At 43.9% G+C, this 23,149-nt stretch overlaps 1 protein-coding gene across 1 annotated transcript; it reads left to right on the top strand.

The window, feature by feature from the left end:
* Positions 1 to 1,015: 1,015 nt before the first annotated feature.
* LOC148502716 (exonuclease V-like) lies at positions 1,016 to 22,324 on the top strand. Its single transcript, XM_088449476.1, has 6 exons — positions 1,016 to 1,316; positions 10,025 to 10,082; positions 12,268 to 12,530; positions 12,628 to 12,732; positions 19,273 to 19,445; positions 21,233 to 22,324. Exons 1-6 carry the CDS (start codon positions 1,124 to 1,126, stop codon positions 21,698 to 21,700), a joined length of 1,260 nt encoding a protein of 419 aa, XP_088305602.1. The 5' UTR covers positions 1,016 to 1,123; the 3' UTR covers positions 21,701 to 22,324.
* The last annotated feature ends 825 nt before the right edge of the window (positions 22,325 to 23,149 follow it).

Below are 23,149 nucleotides of genomic sequence, written 5' to 3'. Positions count from 1 at the left end.
CCCGGGGGGTCCCTAACCCTCCCATCCCTGGCTACATGTATACTTACCCCGGCGTTGGACGATTGGTACGGCGTCCTGTCGGGGTCCCGGTGTTGGGATTAACATAGGCATCAGCATTTGGACGCCTATGTTAGATCCCTTTCTGGGATTATACTGTCGTATTGAGACCGGCGGCCATGCGGCCGTCGGTCTCTTAACTACATATCATTATTGTTATTATTATTATTATTATTATTATTATAATAAAGAGTTCCACTTTAATTTATAGTACTTAGTGACATTGATCGCTTGAGATATTTCTGTTATATTATGACATGCTAATGTTTTCTTCAAGCCGGCCATACACAGTGCGATTTTCTGTTGTTAAGATGTGTTGTACGATTGCCCTTGAAATTCTACATACGATGTGGTCAAAATGGTGTACGATTGATCGTTACGATCATACGATCCCCATATTCATATGTATCACATTGTACATGATAGATCACAATCTTACGGTTTTCCGTAAGATCTACGATCCAGCGCTATGACAGCATCGTAAACCTACATAGACACATGATGTGCATGATTGATTGTTAAGATCGATCGAAATCATACACATCCTGCAAAACAACGTACCGTGTATGGGCACCTTTACTTGAAAAAAGCAACTGGATGTAAAATAAAAAGTAAATGTGTGAAACACTTCTGGCTGCACAGGCAAATATACGCTATTTTTACTTTTTAAGACAATAATAAAATTTTACACAGTATGTCTACTGTATGAATTATCCATCAGTAACACCTTACACAGGAGGCAAACGTTTAGCATATGTCATATAAGCTTTTATTTTAACCTTTTAAGCATTAATTGAATTTATTATTTTCCTTTAATGTAAACTCTTTAGAAAATTCGCCATTCACAAGAATTAAACCAGTCCAGTACTACTGTACACAAGCAGTACTACATAGGATACTACTGGAGTATGTTTATATTATTGTGGGCTCAATGAATGTATGGTTCGTCTCATGTGACTCGGGTAACACCCACATTACGTCACATCAGAGCAAAAGACTAACCCGTCCCATCTAGGAGATAACATCCCCGTGCCGGTGATACACAGGAACAATAAAGAGAAAAACTATGTTTAGTGGCGCCGCCGCCGCCGCCGCCAGCTCAGAGAGCGATGCTGCAGCACTGGGAGACATGGACGGCGCCTCTGTCGCTGGGCTGGATGAGCGGCCGGCATGTCAGGAGAATAATAACAGTGGGGGAGACGGGTTCTCCGACATCAGTGACTCTGAGCTGCTGCAGCTCCATGACGGAACTGCCCGTGGTGAGTGACGCAGCGACAGGGCGCGATTACTGCTTCAGCAATTATATTGATGATGATACACATTGCAACACGCAGAGCACATTGGATTGGAGGCCGTTTTTTTCATACTGTATGTGTAATATTGTGCTTCTGTATTGCACTTATATATTCTGTAGTCCTATTATTAAGGTCTGGTTAGACCCAGACCCTCCAACATGACCCATTCAGTGGCAGATTAAGGTCCACATGGCCTGGAGCATACATACCTACTTTCTGGCAGCCCCTTCCGGGACCCTCCAGCAGGTAGGGTGAGGGCGGCTGTAATGGGTAGAGCGGGGGCGTGTCCGCACGTTTGCATCATCGTGGCCCCGCCCCCTGCTTTATAATGCAGATATTACCGGCATTACAAAGCAGGGGGCGGAGTTACGACTATGCGATTTAGCACGAAACGCGTCATCGTCACCTGAACAGCCGACTTTTACATGCGGTCGCAGGGGGCGGCGGACGATGCGGGAGACTTGCCTCCTCTTGCGGGGTGTTAGGAGTGGCACCCGATTTTCGGGAGAGTAGGTAAGTATGGCCTGGAGCTCAAATTTACAAAGCGCCTATTGTGTGTGCTGCCTCAGGGGGTGTGACTAGTGATGTGGTGGGGCGTGACCAGTGCTGTGGGGGTGTGGTCTGCATCACGGGATGTGGCTAGCACTTTCCTTTAATCACCTCAATTGCACCCCCCACTGCTTATATCAACAGTGTAATGTGAAAGTATACAAATTAAAGGAGATACCCCTTGTTAAAGTGACAAAAAAGAATAATGGCACTTAATGATCACATAAACCTGAAACTTCCCTACTAAAGAGCATGTGGGTCACTTTGTGATCACATGAATATGAAACCTTCCTACTAAAGCTCCTGTTGGAACTGTGACTGTGCAGACCAATCATGTCTCTGCAGTTTCCTATCTCTGTCTGGCAGACATCTTACGCTTATTGACATAAAGGTCTCGCATATCGCCACAAAAGGGCTGTTTATGATAAATTGGCCCCATACTTTTAAAGTGAAAATGAAGCCTAGTAGGTTACTGGTAACTTTTTCTGTAATACATAGCAGGAAGCATCACAAAGATCAGTCTGTGGTATTTCTGACTGGAACCCACTGTCTAAAATTTAAATAAAATGCTGTTTTAAATGCTTCTCTATTCTGATAAATACTGTCAGCAATACAGTCTAATCTCCAAAATGTATTCTCTCTTATAAATTATTAATTTTAACCACTTGCCTGGCATAGTCGTATCAGATACGACCAGTCAGAAATGCCCACTGGGCAGCTGCGGGAAGCTAATCTTCCCGCAGTCGCCTATATAAGAGGGACCTCTTGGTCCCTCTACACCATCGGCTCCCCCTCCTTTGTGTCCCGACCACTACTGGCCACAGTGATCGGGCGCCCGGCATCATCCCCTTCCCAGCTTCGCTGCAAAGACAGCTGTGTCTGAAGCAGCAGCAGCAGCCGCATGTCCTGATCAGTGTGGCCAGCAGTGATCGGGAAGCTGGCTTCACCCCTCCCGGCCCATTCAAAGGCAGTAGCCGTGACTCCTTGTAGTCGCCACCGCTGCTGCACTATGTCCAGCTGGTGGGACACGCTCCTCCCAGCGTGGCTGCCTTCCGCAGCCCAGCTCCTAACATCCGCCGCGTCTGCTGAAGTTCCTGCCGCCGGGACCTCCCTCCCCTTCCGCCGGTACACACTTCCGAATGTCAGCACACGGTTGGAGCATTAGCGCCACCTCTGCTGTCTGTCCCCATGGCATGTGCCTGATCAATGCTGGCAACAGTGATCTGGCAGTGTCTACAGTGTGTGTATATATATATATATATATATATATATATATAAAATTGTTTTAAAAAATAACCCCAAAATTGTACATTTTATTATCACATTCTGTAATAAATAGCTATTTTTACAGTTTTTGGTAAAAAATATATATTGAATCAAGTTTAAATAGCTATTATTTACATAATTTGCTGATAAAAACAAAACAACAATTTTGGGGGCATTGTGTGAAAAAAAAATTCAGTTAAGTGGTTAATGTCTTAATATGAGCACAAGTACATTTTAGATATATCTTTTACTGTTTACAGTTTGGCCAGGATTAAACTTACATATACATCAACTGCCATAATGTATGTGCTTTAGGACTAAGCTCCACTGCACACTGCAGTTGCTTGTGACATCACTGTGCGGTTCTGAATTTGTTGTGGACCCGGGGTGGTGATAGGAGCAGACACAGAAGCAGACTTAAATGAAAAAGTGGTGTTTTTAATAAGTGACTTGGAAGACATGGGAATGGCAAATGAAAAAGTCCAGGTTTATCACTAAAGTGCACTTGATAACTGTAGTGAGGGTTAATGAAGAAATGTCCAGATAGTGACGGGCAGGAACACTCCAGTATACAATTATGGTGAGCTGAAACTGAATGCAAGTATGATGAGCTGTACCTGAATACAGGTATGATGAGCTGTACCTGAATACAGGTATGATGAGCTGTACCTGAATACAGGTATGATGAGCTGTAACTGAATACAGGTATGATGAGCTGTAACTGATGCAGGCAGAGGTAGTGAAGTCCAGCTGGAAGTGAAATGAAGCAAGGTGCAGGGAAACAGCAGGTTCAGGTACTCAGGCAGGTGAAAAGGTATATGGAGGGTGCAGGGAAAATCCAGCAGGTTGGAGCAGGCAAGGTTCAGGCTAGTAGCGTAACAGACAGGGAGGCAGGTAAGGCACAGGTACTCTCTCTCAGCTGCAGCTGAGGAACACGTTGCACTGGCAAAGAAGGAAGGCTCTGGACTTTCCTAAATACTCAGTGCTGCGCTGTGACTGGCTGGAATGAGCACATGACCTACCGGGATTGGACAGCTGGAATCACATGGCCGCAGGCAAGATGGCGGCGCCCATGCCAACGGAACGGAAACACTGCCAGACCTCACCAGGCCTGGCAGTGTTGACAATGTGCCCGCACAGAACCACACGCAGCCAATGCCCCTCACCAAACACCAGCACCGCTGCCAGAGACCCTACGGCATAACTACCTCACAGGTAATACCTGGTGAATACCATGCCGAGAAACCCTGGCCGTGACAATTACAATTATTGATGACATCACAGAACTACTTGTACAGCTGTTGAAACATTTGAAGCTCTGTTTTCAGAAACTCCAAACTGCGCAGTCACATCTTGTGATATTGCAAGTTTGCTTCATTCTCTAAGAGCCCTATTGTTGTCTTCTGCCATAACATGGGAACAATTAAGAGAAAAAAACCTCCAGACAAAGCAGGGAGACGGAAAAATCGAGGAAAACAGTCCAAAAAAGCAGAGAGACACAGAGGAAAGCAGGCAGGCCAGGCAAAAGCAGCTAAGAGAGAGGTGAGAATAAACAATGCATTTGTAGCAGGTGTACAAAGAGGCTGGGACAGGTTTGCTGGATTTCTAAAAAAAGGCAAGAGATCAGTTCAAGAGCATGCAGCAGACGTCCCAGATTTTGGCGAGTGAGACACAGAAGAAACTTTGACGTTGCTAAAGATCCAGGGGAGGGATGCAGCCATTGGGTAGGCCAGACAAACCTTTCCATAAAAGAGATGACCAAAAAGAAACCAGGCAATACAGCTATACAGAGACACTGGGACATGTTTGCTGGATTTGTAAAAAAGAAGAAAAATCAATTCATAACAGCAATTAGCAGAGGCCAACCAGGCATCCCAATGGTTCAGAAAACTGCAGAAGAGAGCTGTCCTCTGCCCACCAGCCACCAAAACACAGAAACTGTACCTTTTACAGTGGAACAATTTACTTTCCACTCCTGAAGGAATGCCTGCCGTTTGTAGGCGGCCCTACTGACATCACCAGTGATGTCAATAGGGAGCTTCCTGATCTGTTGGAGCAGGTAGCTGCCTGGGGCTTGTCGACGAGACCCTACTGCAAGGGTCTCGTCGCAAGCCCCGATGGTTGCGATGGTCTCGACAATCGCGACCATCACCTAGTCGCTCGCTAAAGCTGTGGGTGGTAACCCACAGCTTAGCGAGCGGCCAGGAGGCACCTTTCAAAAGAAAAGTGCCCACCCTCATTCAGAGCGAGCGCTCGCATTTTGCGAGCAGCTCTGAATGAGGTCCAATATCCCTACTCACACGGGTGGGGGTCACTCACACACTCAGACTTGCTCTGGATGTGCAGGAGTCCCCCTAATTGGGAATGGGTTTGAAGTCCCGCCTGTTCATATCCCGACGCCAGCAGCCTGAAGTGAGAAGATCCTGACAGTGTAGATAAGTACCCTACCCCTCTTTCCCCCTAACCCCCTCTTAGTGGTGCCTAACCCTAACCTGCCGCCCTAGGGCCTAACCCTATCCTTACCAGACCCTAATCCTCCTGGGGGGGTGACTATCCATACCCCCCCCCCGGGGGGTGCCTAACCCTTCCCCTAGGGGTGGCTAAAACCCCCAACCCTCCGGACTTACCTCGTTCCGGCTGGCGTCCTTCAGGCCGACGTTCACAGACATTGGCCCTGATTCAGAGCCGCTCGTAAGCGGCCGCTCGTTCATTCTGACCGATGTTCGCAATTCTGCGCATGCGTACGGATTTTAATACGCATGCGCGAACCAGTCAGTGCGGACAAAAATCGTTTGTTCGCTATATAGCGAATGCCTGCTATTTTGAGTGACAGAGGAAGGCGTATGTGGGTGGTAACAGGGGAAGGTGCTTGAAAACGGGGGTGTGGAATTAGATCGCAGGCGTGCTTAAAGGTCAAAACGGGCGTTTTAAGGGAGTGCATAATTAATACAGCAGTGTCATTGACCATGTCACTTTTTTTTACTGTGAACTGCTCGCAAAATAGCGGTTGAAAAAACCAGCCACAAGAATAGCGAGCAGTTCATACGTTGTTCGATGTACTCGATTAATAAATAGCGTACATGACGTAGGATGCGAGCGGCCAGGGGGCGTATTTTTCAAAATTACAACTGCAAGTTTTGCTCGCTCGTTCAGACTTAGAGGCGTGAACAGACCGCAGTTAGCGAACGGTTCATTTGAATAGCCACCCCTTGTTTTAGAACGAACGACCGCAAATAGCGAGTGGCTCTGAATGAGGGCCATAGTGCGTTGTCTGTGCTGCACAGCGGTACACACTGACTGACATACACACGATATATTGGGTGATTAATTGATCGGCCAATATTATCTGCCAGTGTGTACCCAGCACTAAGGTGCATACACCCTAGATGTTTTTTTAAACGATATTGCCGATAACAACACATCATTACGATAATTTTGTTTTATCTTCTAGTGTGTACGCACTAGATCATTAATGATGCGCGCTCCTGTGGGTCGTTAACGATATTCCCAGTCATCTGTATTTGCAGTACAATCTGGGGATATCATTAGCGATGCCATGCTGTAACTGACTGACTGAGTGACACAGTGGGTGTCTGTGCTTGCTGGCAAATTTGCGTTGTTGACATTATAATTATCACTGTTGACATGGTCACCATCATCCTTATATACTAAACCTATTTGAGCATGCATTTGGCTTCAGTGTGTTTGCGCTGCATGCTCCAAAGAACAATAGTGTACATCTTGGGCTACCCAGACCTGTCTCCAGTAGCGCTAATAGGGGTACAACAGGCACAAAGTACCAGAGCTTGTCAGAGAAGCACAGCATGCATGGGTTGGGCCCCAAATTCCCAACATTATATGCCTACCTTCCCCTTCATGCCAGGGCCCAACATTTATCTAATTATCCATGAAAATGATGCAGAAACACCATGTAGTGTTCCAATGCATGGCCCAGGTCATTGAGCATTGATGGTGTATGGATCACTACTTCAAACCGGTCAAGAGTTCACTATTGGACAAAATTATCGGGACGTCTCCGCATGCAACTTAAAGCCAGTATCAGGCGCTACACTACATCCTCCTCTCCCTTATACACATTCCAAACACTCCACATTCTGCCACAGCTGATGGCTAATATGAAATTTAAACCGACACCTCCTTTGATTGCTCACAATAAACTTTATGTATTTATTAACATTTATATAATGCACACATATTTCACAGAGCTTTACAGAGAATATTAGTCATTCACACTAGTTCATTCCCCAGTAGAACTTAGTCTATATTCCTTGCCACATGTACACTATAGTATTTTTATTTTATTTTTTTCTAAGAATCCAATTAACCTACCTTGGAGTGTGGGAAGAAACCGAAGAGAACATACACATAAACAGGGGGAGAACATAAAAACTTCACACACATAGGGCCTTGATGTGAATCCATCCCAATACCTTAGTATTCTGAGGGAGTAGTGCTAACCATTACACCAACCATGCTTCCACACTTGCAGTTTCAAGGTTTAGAGTATATTACAAACTTGCCAATAAAAATTATTCTAAACCTTAGGAGGAAATTCAATTGTACACAAATGTGCTGTTCTGGAACCGCATGTCTTGCCCGCCAGCATCGTAAGATTTCCCTCGCACTCCACATTGGTGCGAGGAGAAAACTGCTAAGTTGGCACTACTCACAGAAAAAAGAAAATTGCCCCCCAGCACACTGCAGATAAATCAAAAATACTTGAATCCTACATGATAATAGAAATTCAGAGGTATTGGTTTACATACATTTGCAAATATATGAATAAGTGCTGGGCCGACGTCAAGGCTCCTCTATACCAGCGTCCCTAACATTAAGGGGTTCACGTCCGAGAAGCATTGCACCCCAAAAAATTCCAGCCAAGGACCATCCCCAGGGCATCACACGAAAAGGGGAAAAAAGGTGATAGTGAAGTGTAAAAGGACGTCGGCCCAGCGCTTATTCATATATTTGCAAATGTATGTAAACCAATACCTCTGAATTTCTATTATCATGTAGGATTCAAGTATTTTTGATTTATCTGCAGTGTGCTGGGGGGCAATTTTCTTTTTTCTGTGTTCAGTGTAAACCCCGCCCTTTACAAGCACCTGTAGTATATCATTAAGCTAATTGAGCAACTACCATATTTTTTGCTTGCAAGTTGGCACTACTGCTACTGGCTGATATTTCCCACCCGGCGGCACATCATGGTTGTTATTATTGCAAATATATGTATCTTTATTTCAATTTCCTTCCGTGACCAGTTTCTTCACTCACAATTGTGATTTCCTTAGGTATTAAACACGTGTGTACACTATTTAGGGTGCTGAGAGACTGCTGCAGTCCCTCTCCTCTGCCCCCTGGACTTGTTTTTATTTTTTCTAAGGGGGCGTGGGCAGGACTCCCGCAATTAGGTCATGCCTCCGATAGTAATGGGGCCCGGGCCAGCTCTACGGCCCTGTATACAGCCACAGTAGGCAGTAGCATTGGTTTTCAACTGTTTGCAGTTACTCCAAAATGCCCTTACTGTACTCTAGACCATACCTTCTTTTCTTTGTCCCTTCTTCCCAGGCAGGCCCGCTGAGAGCTGCGGCGGGCCCGGGTAATAGGGGGCGTGGCCTAATCGCGGGAGGCGTGGCCACGCCCCCTTCCCGGGAAAAAAAAAAGATATGCAGCGCCGCGAAGCGGCGCTGGGGAGAGGGGGCGCTTTGAGCCCCCTTAGCCCGGCGCAAAGCCAGGGGGGGTGCGATCAGTGTGATCGCTCCCCCCACAGGCTTAGGAGACTGCTGTGGCTGCTGCTCAGCAGCCACGAGCAGTCTCCACTGCAGCTCAGCACACGCTGTGTGCTGGGCTGCTGTGAGGGAGGGGGAGCGGCGCCGGTCCCGGGCCCCCGCCGGGCCCCTCAGGAAGCCCGGGCCCGGGGATTTTTGTACCCGCTCCCCCCCCTCTCGGCACCCCTGTTCCAAGGTGTGACACAATTATAAGATACTAGTAAAGGTACTTAATGGATAATTTTCTTTTTTCTTTGTGGTGGGGGGCAGGGGTGCATGCACAGCACAAATGTGGATTTTATACTACGCAAACAGGCATATGCCCAACTCAGCATCCAGCGATAATGTTTCTTCTTTTTCCTTACTAGTGCTAACATGGTTCTTCACCCACATTGATTTCCTCAAAGGAATTTTTATCTTTCATATCCCAAAAATCATTACTGCTGACAGGTATGGTAATAAAGAAGTGTTATTGGTTCTGAGATTACAGAAATTTGTGACCACTTCTGTAATAGTTAGTTTTATATCCCTACGTTTATAGAACGGGAAGTAGTTATAATCTTCCCCTGTCGGGATGCCGGCGATCAGAATGCCAGTGCCGGAATCCCAATGCCAGACCGAATCCTGGCGCTGGCATCTCGATGGTAAGTAGTGGGGTTAGGGGGAGGGTTAGGGTTAGACACTAGTGGGGGAGGGTTAGGGTTGGGCACTAGGGGGGAAGGGTTAGGGATAGGCATTTGTGGGGAAGGGTTAGGTTTAGGGTGCGGGGAGGGTTAGAGTTAGAGACTAGTGGGGGAGGGTTAGGGTTAGGCACTAGGGGAGAAGGGTTAGGTTTAGGGTGCGGGGATGGAGGGGTAGGGTTAGGGTACTTACCAATAGGTTTCGGTATCCTAACCCTGTCTGGATTCTAACCGACAGGATCCCAAGAACCGGCTTCCCAACCCTTATAGAACATATAATATATTTGAAAATCTGTATAGAAGAAAGAATAAAATGTTTCTAATCCAATCAGAATGTTCCTTCTTTTAGTCTGATTCATGGTTTAAAACAAAGTGTTTTTATTTTTAGGGGACGAAGAGAAAAGAGACAAACAAATGGAACATGAAATGACAAGCCCTGGAAAAATGTGTGTGTAATGGCAATTTAATTTATTATACTTGCCAGCTGTCTTCATATTCACATTTTATCACTGCAAGTCACTCAAACTTATATGATGTTAATTATCCTTTATAGCTATTGTTATGTGGACATTGTTGCATACAACAATCATGGAATCATTGAGAGGTTTTCTTTATGAATGTTCAATATGTTGATAAGTTATATGGCTGTAGGGATTTTATTGTTACATCAATTCTACCTGACACAGATCCTGGGTTTGATTCAATTTAATACATTTTTATTGTTTTATGTATGAAATGAATATTACATGTCACAGCCCTGATCTTTCTTTTTGTTGGTACATTATATATTATGGGGCAGAATTAATTTAGAGAAGTCATATAGGAGCCTCACACAATGCCTTTGCTACTTGGACAAAAATAAGCAGTGTAACCCTAATACCCGCAGGGGCACATTGGAGACTAGCGCTTCATTGAATGTGCCTCTAAATTGAACCTATATGATGTGTTTATATTTACTGGATGCTTATTTGGACCTTTTTGTCATGCATTGAGAATATGGAGTGAGTGTGTCTGGGGGATTGTTGACTAGAGATATCCCAGATCTAATTTTGGGTACCCCTACTCTTCCTCCCCATTGTAGCACACAGTTGTATTTGCTATTCCACCAAAGCTAAAACGTAAAGGAATTGATAGCATATACATCTCTCTTTACAAAGGTCTCTACTGTACAAGAGCAGACTATTTTCTTACGCTGTGCACAGTAACTATATTGCTGGGTTTGCCATCCATGTTGGAGATCCAATGGTTCTCTTGTTTTTTGGAGGGGATTTTGCTCCTACCTCAGCATCAGGGACACGGAGCTTAGCGCTGCCCCTCTAAGCCCTGTCTCTTCCCTGATTGGCTCACTGCCAAAGATGTGTATGTGATTGCTGTGAAGCACCTGTGGCACCATTGATGGTGACCATCACTGGTTAACTTACCGATGGATATCCCTAACTTTGGGAGTAGTTGTGTGATTTTGTTTTTACTGCATACGTGTCCCGATTTTGTTCATACAGATTCACAGTTGCAAATTTAGACGCACGCATTGAGAATAACTTTGAAAATGCATTGGGCGCTCCTGGATGGTGACTGGGAGGTGGCTGCTCAGACACATGGGGGTGGTCTGTCTTATGGGTTTGTTATGTCATTGTCATCGGTGTGTCCTTGCACATTTGGATGCACGGCTGTACAACAGCGAAGGGCCTTATAGTCACATTTGCATAAAGTCGCAGACAGGCGACCAGCAAAAGAGGCAACACAGACCCGTGAAGTCTCCTGGGCTATGAAAGGTCTCTACATTTTAGCTACCGTATGTTCCCGGTCTTGCAATTCAGGATTACTCAGAGTCAACCCCTATATGTGGTAATGAAGACAAATCTGTTAAGGGAGGTGATTGACACTTTCAGTTTTGGTTTGTTTTGCCCTCTCCTCTGCATTCAACACAGGAGATTAGAACCTTTTTATTTGGTCCAATGAGAGCACTTGAAACAGAATGATCTAGTTACCATTAAAAATGCTCTTTTCGAACATTTAGTAAATTACCTGCTCTTAACCCCTGAATGGGCGCTCTCTGGTATTTCTCCAAGAGGTCAAAATATCTCCAGAGGTGGTAAAAAATTGCTGCTTGCAATTAGTGCAGCAGCCCGTAAGTCTATTTTACAAATTTAGATAAACCCTGAATCACTATCTTTGTCGTTGTTCAAGGCTAAACTCTTTTATCTTTTCCGGATGGAATGTGTGGGTGTGATGTAGGAGAGCGACAGGAAAGTGGAACAATTTTTTGGTGTATGGGAGAGCTATATTACAATGTTATCTAGTGCTGTTAGAGCTCAACTTCACGGTTCATTATCCAATACTGTTGGTATATGACACGTATGGTAGAGGGTGATCCACCCATTGTCCTCTAATCTTTCAGCCATGGATATGGGGTTGGGGGAGAGAGGACGAGCACAATTCTTTTTCTTTTTATTTGTTTTGATGATTACTTGTTACACTTTTTATCTTAATTCATATGTCATTTGATATTATGATTGTTATATTTTCTTGTACCATTCATTGCTTCAAAAATAAAGATAATAAAAAAAATGCTCTTTTCCAAATGATGTAATACAGCCAATTTGATTTTGTTTCTCATGCTCTCTCTTGAAGTGATGTGAGTGCAGAGACTGCAGATAATCTGCTTCAGTATGGGATGGGAGAAAACAGTCTGTTAGACAATGTGCAAAGAAAAAGGAAGCAAGAGCCTGAAGTACCACTGGAGAAATATCACCTGAAGTATGTGACTGTGACTGACGTGTGTTCCCAAATCTGGTGTGAGCAGCAAATGGTGTACACCATGGAACAGCCGAAACCTGTACGGCCAGAGAAAACGGCAGCAATGAATGAAGGATCTAGTATACATTTGGCCAGAGGTTAGCCGCATCCTGTATTTGGATAAATAACCATTTGTCTTCTAACCCTTAATATACTGTGCAAATCTACTCATTTCTCTCATGGATTACTTTCCAGAGCTGGAGGTACATGATCTTGTATCAGTGGCAGCACAGACCCGTGAAGACTCCTGGGCTATAAAATGTCTCAACATTTTAGCTATGATCCCGGTTTTGCAGTCAGGTATGTAAAATAGTATATTTGCAATTCAGGATTACTTCAGTTATTCAGTATTTCGCACATCTATCTATTGCATGAATATCATTGAATATAAATAAGGATTCTGATGAACTAGGAATACATGGCATTAAAAAATGATTGTCCATTGCTGTCTATGTTGGCCAATTTAGGGACCCAGAGTTTAAATTATTAAGCTTAAATTTATATATAAGTGAATTATTATTATAAATATTTAGATTCATTATTTTATTTCTAGATTCAATTTTAAACCTGTAGTAAATCTGCTGGCTGTCATTTGGAAGCCATATACATGTGTTTCTGGTGAGTTTGGCTAAATGCTGTCATTTTGGATGTCCACATCTTAGTATAATGCAACCTGACCAACAGACCCTTAGGAAGAAAATAATGGAGAAGAACTGGAGTCTGTATTCAAGATTTAGGGCTGGATCCAATTAGACGCAAAAACTTTAATGTGCAAACATTTCACACTCTTCGCCCACTTGTCACTGTTGGCACATAAGTGTGTGTCCACTATACGCCCAATCCTATTGTAAAAGACGCGCAGCGGCATTCGCCCTATAATTATTCATTGTGTAATGTGCGAAAAATACAACTGAAAGTGGGGAAATCAGCCTGTACCCCCAAAAAAGTAAAACTAACACTGAGTAACAGTATAGAAGTCTGTTAGGGGTTTCTTAATTTGTGTGAAAAGGATATCCCACTACTTTAAACCCATTTCCCAACACTTTTTACTTTTTCATCCCAAAAATAAGATGTCATTATTAAGAGAATGAAGCTAATTAAAAATTATTTTTGCCCAATTAGTCATTGGGGAGGCGGGTTTGGCTGCCGAGGGGTTCTGAACGAAGTCCCGACATTTTGGGGCAAAAATAGGGGTTTTCACAACATTTCACATGCTCTGAGATGGTGAAGTCTTTTTGGTGCTTTTGTCTATGAAGAATTCGCACGTGCAAAAAGGCGTGCCTAATGGTATAGCGTAATACGCATTTGGGGCAAAAAGTTGACACAGTGTAAACTTTTCGCACAATTGCGGTTTATTCGTGGCTAAATGAATCTGGCCCTATGTAGTTTGGGAGATTCTGGAATTGTGCTGTTACCCGTTACAGATGCTACGTAGAATGGCTGCCATTGTCTCCAAAACAAATGTAGATACAGCTATTTTCTTAGTGAATTTGCTTGATAAGAAAATTGTGTTGTCCTCTTGAGCTACAAGATTTGTACTACTAGCACCAGGGCCGATTCTAAACCTTGTAGAGCTTTCAATGAAAATAAAAAATAATAAATCAAAGAGGGTGTTCTCCAGAAAAGGGTGTGTGGCTTCGTGACACGCCCCTTGTTCATCACTCTGGGGGGCATGCCCAGCAGAATGTGGATGCATTGCTGCTCTATCCTCTTCCGTGGCCGCTTCCAGAATGCCATGCATGACGACGTGACACCCAGCACCACCGACTTACTGGGAGGGATTGGGAACAGCAGCACAGTTTGTGAATATGGCACTGCGGGAGTTTGTACGTTATGCCACACAGAGCCCAATCACGTTATGCCACACAGAGCCCATTCATGTTATGCCACACATGACGTGACACCCAGCACCACCGACTTACTGGGAGGGATTGGGAACAGCAGCACAGTTTGTGAATATGGCACTGCGGGAGTTTGTACGTTATGCCACACAGAGCCCAATCACGTTATGCCACACAGAGCCCATTCATGTTATGCCACACAGTAGTACTCCTTATAAACATTATGCCACACTGTAGTAGTGTCCCTTATAATATATTGTAATGCCCATTACACATTACGCCACACACAGTAATGCCCTTTATAACACATTATGCCACACACAGTAATGCCACTTACACATTATGCCACACACAGTAATGCCCTTTATAACACATTATGCCACACACAGTAATGCCACTTACACATTATGCCACACTCTAATGCCCCCTCCTCCCTCAGTGACACACCTCCTTCTGCCTTCTCAGAGTTAGGCAGGCCGAGGATGCACACTGCTCCTCCGTGACACACTCCTCTCTTCCCTGCGGCTTCTCCCAGTCTTAGAATGCCATGAGCAACTGCGTCACATGGCACAGGCATTCTGGGAGACGAAGGGACTGAACCTCATGGCAGCGCCATCACATTTCTGCCTGTAATGGTGGCGCAGCGGCGGACAAGAGCGGGCGCCATCAGATTGGACTACGCCGGCGGGATGACTGCAGCCGCAGCACCCCGGGCAAAAGCCCTGCTTGCCCGCCTCCTAGAACCGCCACTGACCAGCACTTATACACATCTGGTGGGAGCAGGCTATTATGTGGCTGAACCTCAAACCACTCTATACTGTTATGAAAGCACACTAAAGATGGCTGATGGTGAGTTGGACCTATGTCTGTTTAGCTTAAAGTATGAGTTCCCATTCTGCACATACATATTAAAAAAAATGCGTACACACATGTCCATACAAAGATTTGGATGTATCTTTACACTTATGACTTGTTTTACATAGAAAAGTAGAATCGGGGAGGGAAGAGGTGGTTAAGCGCAGGACAAGTACAGTAAGGCATGTAAATGTGTCTGAACTGGACATAAATGCATACATATACCTGTCGGTAGCCGTGTCTCCTTTTTTTTTTTTTTTTTCTGAAAAATATTTTATTGTTAGGAAAAACAACATAATATGATACAAATATATCATTGAATTATCCTCAGCATAATAAACACATTGCAGAGAAATATCCAACAGAATAATTAAAATATTTGCAGTATATAAATCTAGATATAAATTATAATTGCACACACAAAAAACAACTACATATATTGTTACATATATAGTTACAGTTACATTTACTATTGTCAATACCATTAACGGGCCAGCTACATTTATGGTATGAATCAAAATCATAATCAAAGTCAAAAGGGAGGGCCATTATCAAGTACTTCCAAGTTATACCAAGACGTTAGTTGGAAGCATCTCCGTAAAGAATCTTTAAGTGATGGGGATAAATTATGAATATAAGGTAACCATGTGCCAAAAAAACTTTTCAGTAAGATTTTCTTTATCGGTGGACATCTCTGTCCAGTCCATGGTAAACAGAAATATCATTCTCGGATGTAACAATGTAAGAGTAGGTGGGTTAGGTTCAATCCATTGTGAAAGAATGGTCTTTTTTGCAGCTGCTGTCAGTTTGGTCATAAGTAGTTTATTTCCTATTGTCAAACCCTGTGAATGTGTGTTTGTGGATATATTCCAGAAAACCCAATCTTTAGAGATCATAAAATCGATTTTTAGGACCTCTTTAATTTAACTATTAAGTTTACCCCAGAAAACCTGTATATGTGGACAGTCCCACAGGCAGTGTACTATATCGGCGTCAGGAGCTGAACATTTATAACAATTGGCGTTAGGTGCATCGCCTATAATATATTTCAGTTTGGGATTGTAATATGCTCTTTGCAAAATTTTAAGATGCATTTCATTATAAGTGACTGATCCCAATTGTTTGTTCATTTTAAGACATGAAAGAGCAATGGTCTCTATGGGGATTTGCGGGAAAACTTCCTTCCATTTTGCAAGACCTGTGGTACTTAATTCTAAATTAATCAGAGGTCGGGCACTAGAATATATAAAGTAAGTAGAGAACGGTCCCTGTGGTTTGCGACGTAACGCACCATCTAGACCCCAATTTAGATCAGCTGCTAAAAGTCCACGCAACATGGTCTGAATATAACTCATTGCCTGTAAATAAGGAAATAGATTGATAATAATGGAGGGAAATTTCTCCTGCATTTGAGAGCGAGTGAGAGGTTGGAGTGTTTGGTCGTGTAAGAATTGATAAGTATATCGAAGACCACTGGCATGCCAGCATTGAAATTGAGCTAAATTGCCAGGTGAAAAAGATGGGTTACCCCATAATGGCAAAAATAATGAGGACAATTTGGATAAGTGGGATTGTGATCTAATAACTCGCCATGCTATGCATGTCGTATTTATTAACATAGTTTCTTTAGCTGCAGGAGGTAAACTAAGAGGATGGGTGTGTAAAAGGGACACCAAGTTATGGTGTGGAGTAAATGCCTGCTCCATAGAGTACGTGGTATAAATGTTATGCCTTCCAATCCAATCCATTGCTGTACGATAATTAGCAGCTAGGGCATATTGTCTGAGACATGGTAGGTTTATCCCTCCTAAATGTGTCTGTTGTTGCAACTTAAACAGTGAAATTCTGGGGCGTTTTCCTGCCCATATGAATTTTTGTGAAGCCTGATTAAAAAGTCTAAGGTCTCTCTTATCTGGGATAATTGGTAACATTTGGAGAATGTAAAGAAACCTGGGGAAACTGATCATTTTATAAAGATGGCATCTGCCTATATAGGACAATGGAAGATGGGCCCATTTATTAAAATCTGTGTATGTTTTTAACAATAGTGGGGTGTAATTAACAGCATATAATTGAGAAGGGCGTGAAGAAACATTGACACCTAAATAAGTCATGTATTTATCTGCCCATTTAAAGAGAAAGGAGTTTCCCCATCCCGCCCTAGCCTCCCCAAAAAAGGCCAATGCCTCAGTTTTAGCATAATTAATTTTAAAACCCGCTATTTCCTCGAACACTTGTAAAATTTGCAGAAGGAGCAGTATAGCCTCCTTGGGGTGAGCGAAATATAATAAAAGGTCATCAGCAAAGACCGAAAATTTTATCTCATGCTTTGCCAAAAAAATGCCCCGCCAGCCCCCTTCCTTTTCAAAATGACGTAATAGGGGATCTAGGGCCAAATTAAAAAGTAGTGGTGAGAGCGGACAACCCTGTCTCGTACCTTGAGACAAACAGAATGGTCGGGTGTTTAATGAATTTATTGTCAAAAAGGCTTTCGGATCTTGATATAGTGTTTTAAATATGTGAATGAAATCAGGGCCAAATCTTTGGTAATTAAATATACGTATTAAGTGACACCAAGATAGTCTATTGAATGCTTTGTCCGCGTCACAACTCACCACAATATTTTTTCTCCCTTTCTCCGCATGTGACTGGTACATTGTCGCTATGACAGTGCGGATATTGTGAGTAGAGTGACGTCCTTTAATAAAACCTGTTTGAGCCGGATGTAATAATTTAGGGAGCAGTAACTGTAGACGTTGGGCCATAATCTTGGAAAACAATTTCAGGTCCTGATTGAGCAGAGAAATTGGGCGATATGAGGAGACCAGGGCAGGATCTTTATTAGGTTTTGGAAGAACTATGATGCGTGCCGTATTAAATGTAGGTGGTGCCGGGTTCCCTTTAAGTATTGAATTATATAACACTGAAAGATGAGGAGTGACCTGTGGTGTGAACATTTTATAATATTCCGCTGACAGCCCATCAGGGCCCGGAGTTTTGCCAGTGGGTAACGATTTTATAGTAGAGGTAATCTCTTGTTCTGATATAGGCAAAAAGAGACTCTCCCTATCTAATGATGTGAGTTTAGTTAATCCTGCCTGATTTAAGAACTCCACTCCCCTTTCTGGGTCGTCTATAGGTGTCTGGTATAACGTTTCGTAGTACTGTAAGAATGCGTCTGCTATTTTATCGGGCATCCTAATGGGTTCAGAAGGGGTTAAATTAAGTAAAGAAATAGGTTTAGATGATTTATGGGATTTTACCATTCTTGCTAAGCGCTTTCCAGAACGGTTCCCCCAACAAAAATATTTGTTCCTTTGAAAATTAAGATTAGTTTGGGCTTGTTCCAAACATAACAGGTCGTATAATGCCTTAGCATCCCTATATATTTTGGAGTGAGAATCAGGAGGATCCTGCAACAGTTTAGTATAAGCTGTGGCTACCGAAGCACTAGCCTGCTGGAACCTTTGCTTAAGAGATTTTCTTTTATATGAGACATAGGCTATCACATGGCCCCTCATGACTGGTTTAGAGGCTTGCCAGTAAAGATGTAGCCGTGTCTCCTGCGTCTGCTAGGGGGCTAGTGCAACGTTCTGTGATGATGATCAACATACAAACTAGTTCACAGATACATTGTATCAATGTACATTGCAGCCTGCTGCTAACCAATCAGAGTGACTCTCTCATGCTCTAATCACAGCAAAGCTGCTCTGTATTGGTTAGTTAGTGACGGGCTGGGGAGCTTGTGATTTGTGATGGGGTTCGTGGAGGAGCAGCATATGTGAGCTGCAGTTGTTTTCTTATATTCATTTTCCCATTGAATTACAGTCTGTAAGAAAGGATATTGTTTCACTGTTTTTATTTAACAGTATTTATTTCCTGTGGCACTAGAAGTCTCATTGGGCACTGGATATGATGCTTGTTACAAGTGGCAGCCATGGATATGCTGGCACTTGTAGTTCATGATTTTTGTATCTAATTCTAAAGTAACTTTTTCTTCACAATAAATTTTAAATGGTTATTAACATTGGCAGAAAACTCTATAAAGTATTCATGGAACTTGGAATGATATGACTTATTGGGTACATTGGTAAATGTATTTGACTTTTACACAACCTAATTGTTACCCTGTTTCTGATGTTAGGTGGCTGTGTTCGAGAGTTTCCAGTTTTTAGGGAGCTTGATGGTATATATGTGGTGGGGGTGATTGATGAATTGGGTTACTCCTCCAAAGGCGATCTGGAACTGAGAGAGCTGAAAACACGAGTGAGCCCATCACTACCACGACCTGCTCAGAAGAAAGGTCACGCGTTCCAGGTAAACTTAGCACTGAAATGTTATTAAGTTTGCAACACCCTCCAGTTCTCATCTTGAATTCTTTTTGTTTTCTAGACATTTCTAGAGTTATGGCTGGAGGAAAAAGGGACAAGGCTATCAAAACAATATATAAAACTATAGCAAAAATGAACTATGTATTGGTGAAGTAGGTAACAGTAAGGACCTGTTCACCATTTGGCATGTGTGTGCAGTGTGGTGTAGTTTGAAGTCACTCGCATACACGACACAGAATATAGAGCACAGCACACATATCAGGAGTTCTGCAGTTTTGCCAGAGCCGTAACTAGACATTCTGGTACCTTGTGCCAGAAAGAGAATTGGTGCCCCCCCCCCCTCTTTATGCTAATGCCGATACAGAGCCGTTCCCTGATGTACATCCATGTGCAAAGCCTGAGACGCCCTCTCGCAGCGTATGTAGATGCTGCATTACCATCTGGTTCATCCTTAGACACCATCATTGGTCGCACCGTTGAAACTTGCACATGCCCTATGGCAGGTGCAGCTCCTCCGTCTGTGTGTGGCTTCCTACTGTATGTGACCAGTTCAGCGTAATTGTATGTTACCGATTGCAGCGACACACCTGTGACACTCCCAAGACACAAATTCTCTGCATCTTTTTAGCGAACCCTGTTACCTCCTAGTCACCGTCCAGAAATGCCCCTTACACTTCTGTTACCTTGTGTTCAAACCTGTACTGCTACTTTGTACATACAAAATCTGGAAGCATGCATGGTAAAACTCGGACGCAGGCATATATACGAAAACCATCGCTCCGCTGCATCCAAATCAGAATCCGTCCCTGTGGCTCTTATCACCAGGGGTGCCGAGAGGGGGGGGAGCAGGTACAGATTACCCGGGCCCGGGCTTCCTGAGGGGCCCGGGTCCGGCGCCGCTCCCCCTCCCTCACAGCAGCCCAGCACACAGCGTGTGCTGAGCTGCAGTGGAGACTGCTCGTGGCTGCTGAGCAGCAGCCACAGCAGTCTCCTACTGATCGCGCCCCCTCTGGCTTTGCGCCGGGCTGAGGGGGCTCAGAGCGCCGCCTCTCCCCAGCGCGCAGCACCGCTTCGCGGCGCTGCATATATATTTTTTTTCCGGGAAGGGGGCATGGCCACGCCTCCCGCGATTAGGCCATGCCCCCTATTACCCGGGCCCGCCGCAGCTCTCAGCGTGCCTGCTTATCACTGCTGCATGTGCACAGTGATAATGACTAGTAGCAAACCAAGTGTAAAGATAGGGGCACACCACATGTACATCTCCTGCATATGGGCTAATATAGGCATGTTTTTTTCTTTGCATGAAATGTGGGAGCACTTATGGCTGATTTATGTTAAAATCTGCATCAGGCCCAGGTTGTGCACAGAAAATTGCTTCTGTTTATCACTATTGGGCTTACCCAGGCATTCCAGCGCACTTAAAGGTGTATGCTGCTCACACAGTGCAGTTAGTGTTGCGATATGACCATCCTGAACACAGGGCTGATCATGGGAATTAGCCCTAAAAAGTAAAGCTCAACAAATTTTGTAGGGGGATATTCATTGATCGCAGCAATGATATTTCTCTATTAAACAGATAAGTTATGTGAGTATATTTAAGTCTTAATTGAAATGATATAGAATAGTCTTTTTCTATTAATCATAGATCTTGTTGTAAATGTAGGCTTATTTTTTATATAATGGGGATGTTAATGATAGCTTGATATCAATCTGTCATGGGGAAGGGAAGAAACCAGTTGTTTATTCATTTATACATGATAATGTGTCTCTCAGATGTCTCTCTACAAGCTGCTATTCGATGGTATGGTAACGGGAGCTCTGCAGCCCGACATTTTCATTCAGCACTTGAAGCTGAGGCCAGAGCAGGAGCTGGGATCTCAAGTGAAGGAGCATGCTACTAAATCCGGCCTGATGGTGTCTACCTTCAAGGATGTCTTGGAGTTGACTTGTCTGAACCTCACATTTTCTGATTTGCCCATGATTGATAGCTTGAAACTCGAATATTGCTATCAAAGGGATGGCTCCTTGTTAGGATATGATGTGGTGAGCTTTGAAAAGGAGAATGTTGTGGAGCAATTAAAGTTCTACTTATCCTTTTGGAAGGGACTAAGAGAAGTCCAGGGAGTGGACATAGAAGATGCTTGGAAGTGCAGAATGTGTGACTATGCTAGTACCTGTGAGTGGAGGACAAAGAAATCTAGAAACTTGCTTTCCAGGACCCAAAACAAGAAATGTAAATGATGATTGTGACATTTTTCCGTTCACAAGAAAATAACGTAACACTATGGGCACGATTCTATTCAACGCGATGTAAATAGCGCCGGGAGATAGCTCCCGGAGCTATTCAATTCATCGCGATGTTAGGTCGGGGAAGGCTTGTTCTCGCGTATTAAACAGGGCATTCACCGACCTAACGTCCCGGCGCGAGGCTGTTTTCCAGGCGCGAAGGGCAGAAAACAGCCTCACGCCGGGACTTTTGTCGGATTTCTTGTCTCATCCGCGGAGGGATGAGAGAAGAAATCATTAGTTGGACTTGGCAGCGCGGTGTATTGAATAGCTGCGGGAGCTCACTCCCGGCGCTATTTACATCGCGTTGAATAGAATCGTGCCCAATGCTTTTATCTTATTCCACAAAGCATCTCCGATTTATTGGCATGCTAATTTCATGGGCCTGAGGTGCTATGTATATATAGTACATATTTTGTATTCATTAACCAATGTTCTCATAAGTACCCGAATCTTACATATCTACTGTCTCTAGTGTATCCATTTGATATTTGTGTTTTTAACTAAAATATATATATATTTATATGTCTCCAATAATATCAATATATTTTTTTTAAATAATAAATATAATCTCTGATGTATTATTTGTCATTTGTGATGAAGGAATGATATTTCCAGTGTCCTCTGCATTGTACAGATGTGTCCTCATACAACTATCCTTCTTGCGGCACAATGCACGACTCCGACACTCCACCATGGATAGCGATTCCTGGACTTTCATACTACTTTCTGAATGTTTCATCTTATTCACGTTGTAGCTGCAATGTCACTTATAGTGACCTAGGGCTCCATTTACTAACGCATTTGTCCTGCTGTGTTATTTTACGTTACCACTCTCCTCGTTTTTGTTTTTTTTAACTTGTATTTATTAATAGTTTTCTCACCAGTGAGCGATAATGATAAAATATCTCGTCAGCACTGTTTCTTCTCCCCAAACAGCGCTGACGAATGGAAGTTTTTTTTTCTTACTGTAGTGGGTGCATGTGCCGTATGTTAGCACTCCCGGCACATGCACCGTGAGACGGAGCTCTGCTCCCCGCCAGCACCAGCAACAACCTCCCTTCGTGTTGTTTGCTGGGTGGAAAGAGAGGTTGTTTCTGCTGTCTCGCAAGTAAGGGGAGGTCATCTGTGCTGGGGTTCTGCGGGCGAGTGGAAGGGTTGGCCACCGGCTGCTGTGGGAGGGAGGGAGGAAGGGGTCCGCTGTCTGCTACGGGGGAGAGGGTGGAAGGGAGGAAGAGGGGCTTCCCGCTGCTGAGGGATGGAGGAAGGGGTCCGCTGTCTGCTACGGGGGAGAGGGAGGAAGAGGGGCTTCCGACTGCTGTGAGAGGGAGGGAGGAAGGGAAATGTCAGCTGCTGAGACCTGGATACTATCCGACAAGGGGTGTGATATGTATTACCGCTGGC

Source organism: Taudactylus pleione, unplaced genomic scaffold (genome assembly GCF_031769625.1).
Source record: "Taudactylus pleione unplaced genomic scaffold, aTauple2 ptg000485l, whole genome shotgun sequence".
NCBI classification, from domain to species: Eukaryota; Metazoa; Chordata; class Amphibia; order Anura; family Myobatrachidae; genus Taudactylus; species Taudactylus pleione.
This window is presented reverse-complemented; position numbering and strand designations above follow the sequence as displayed.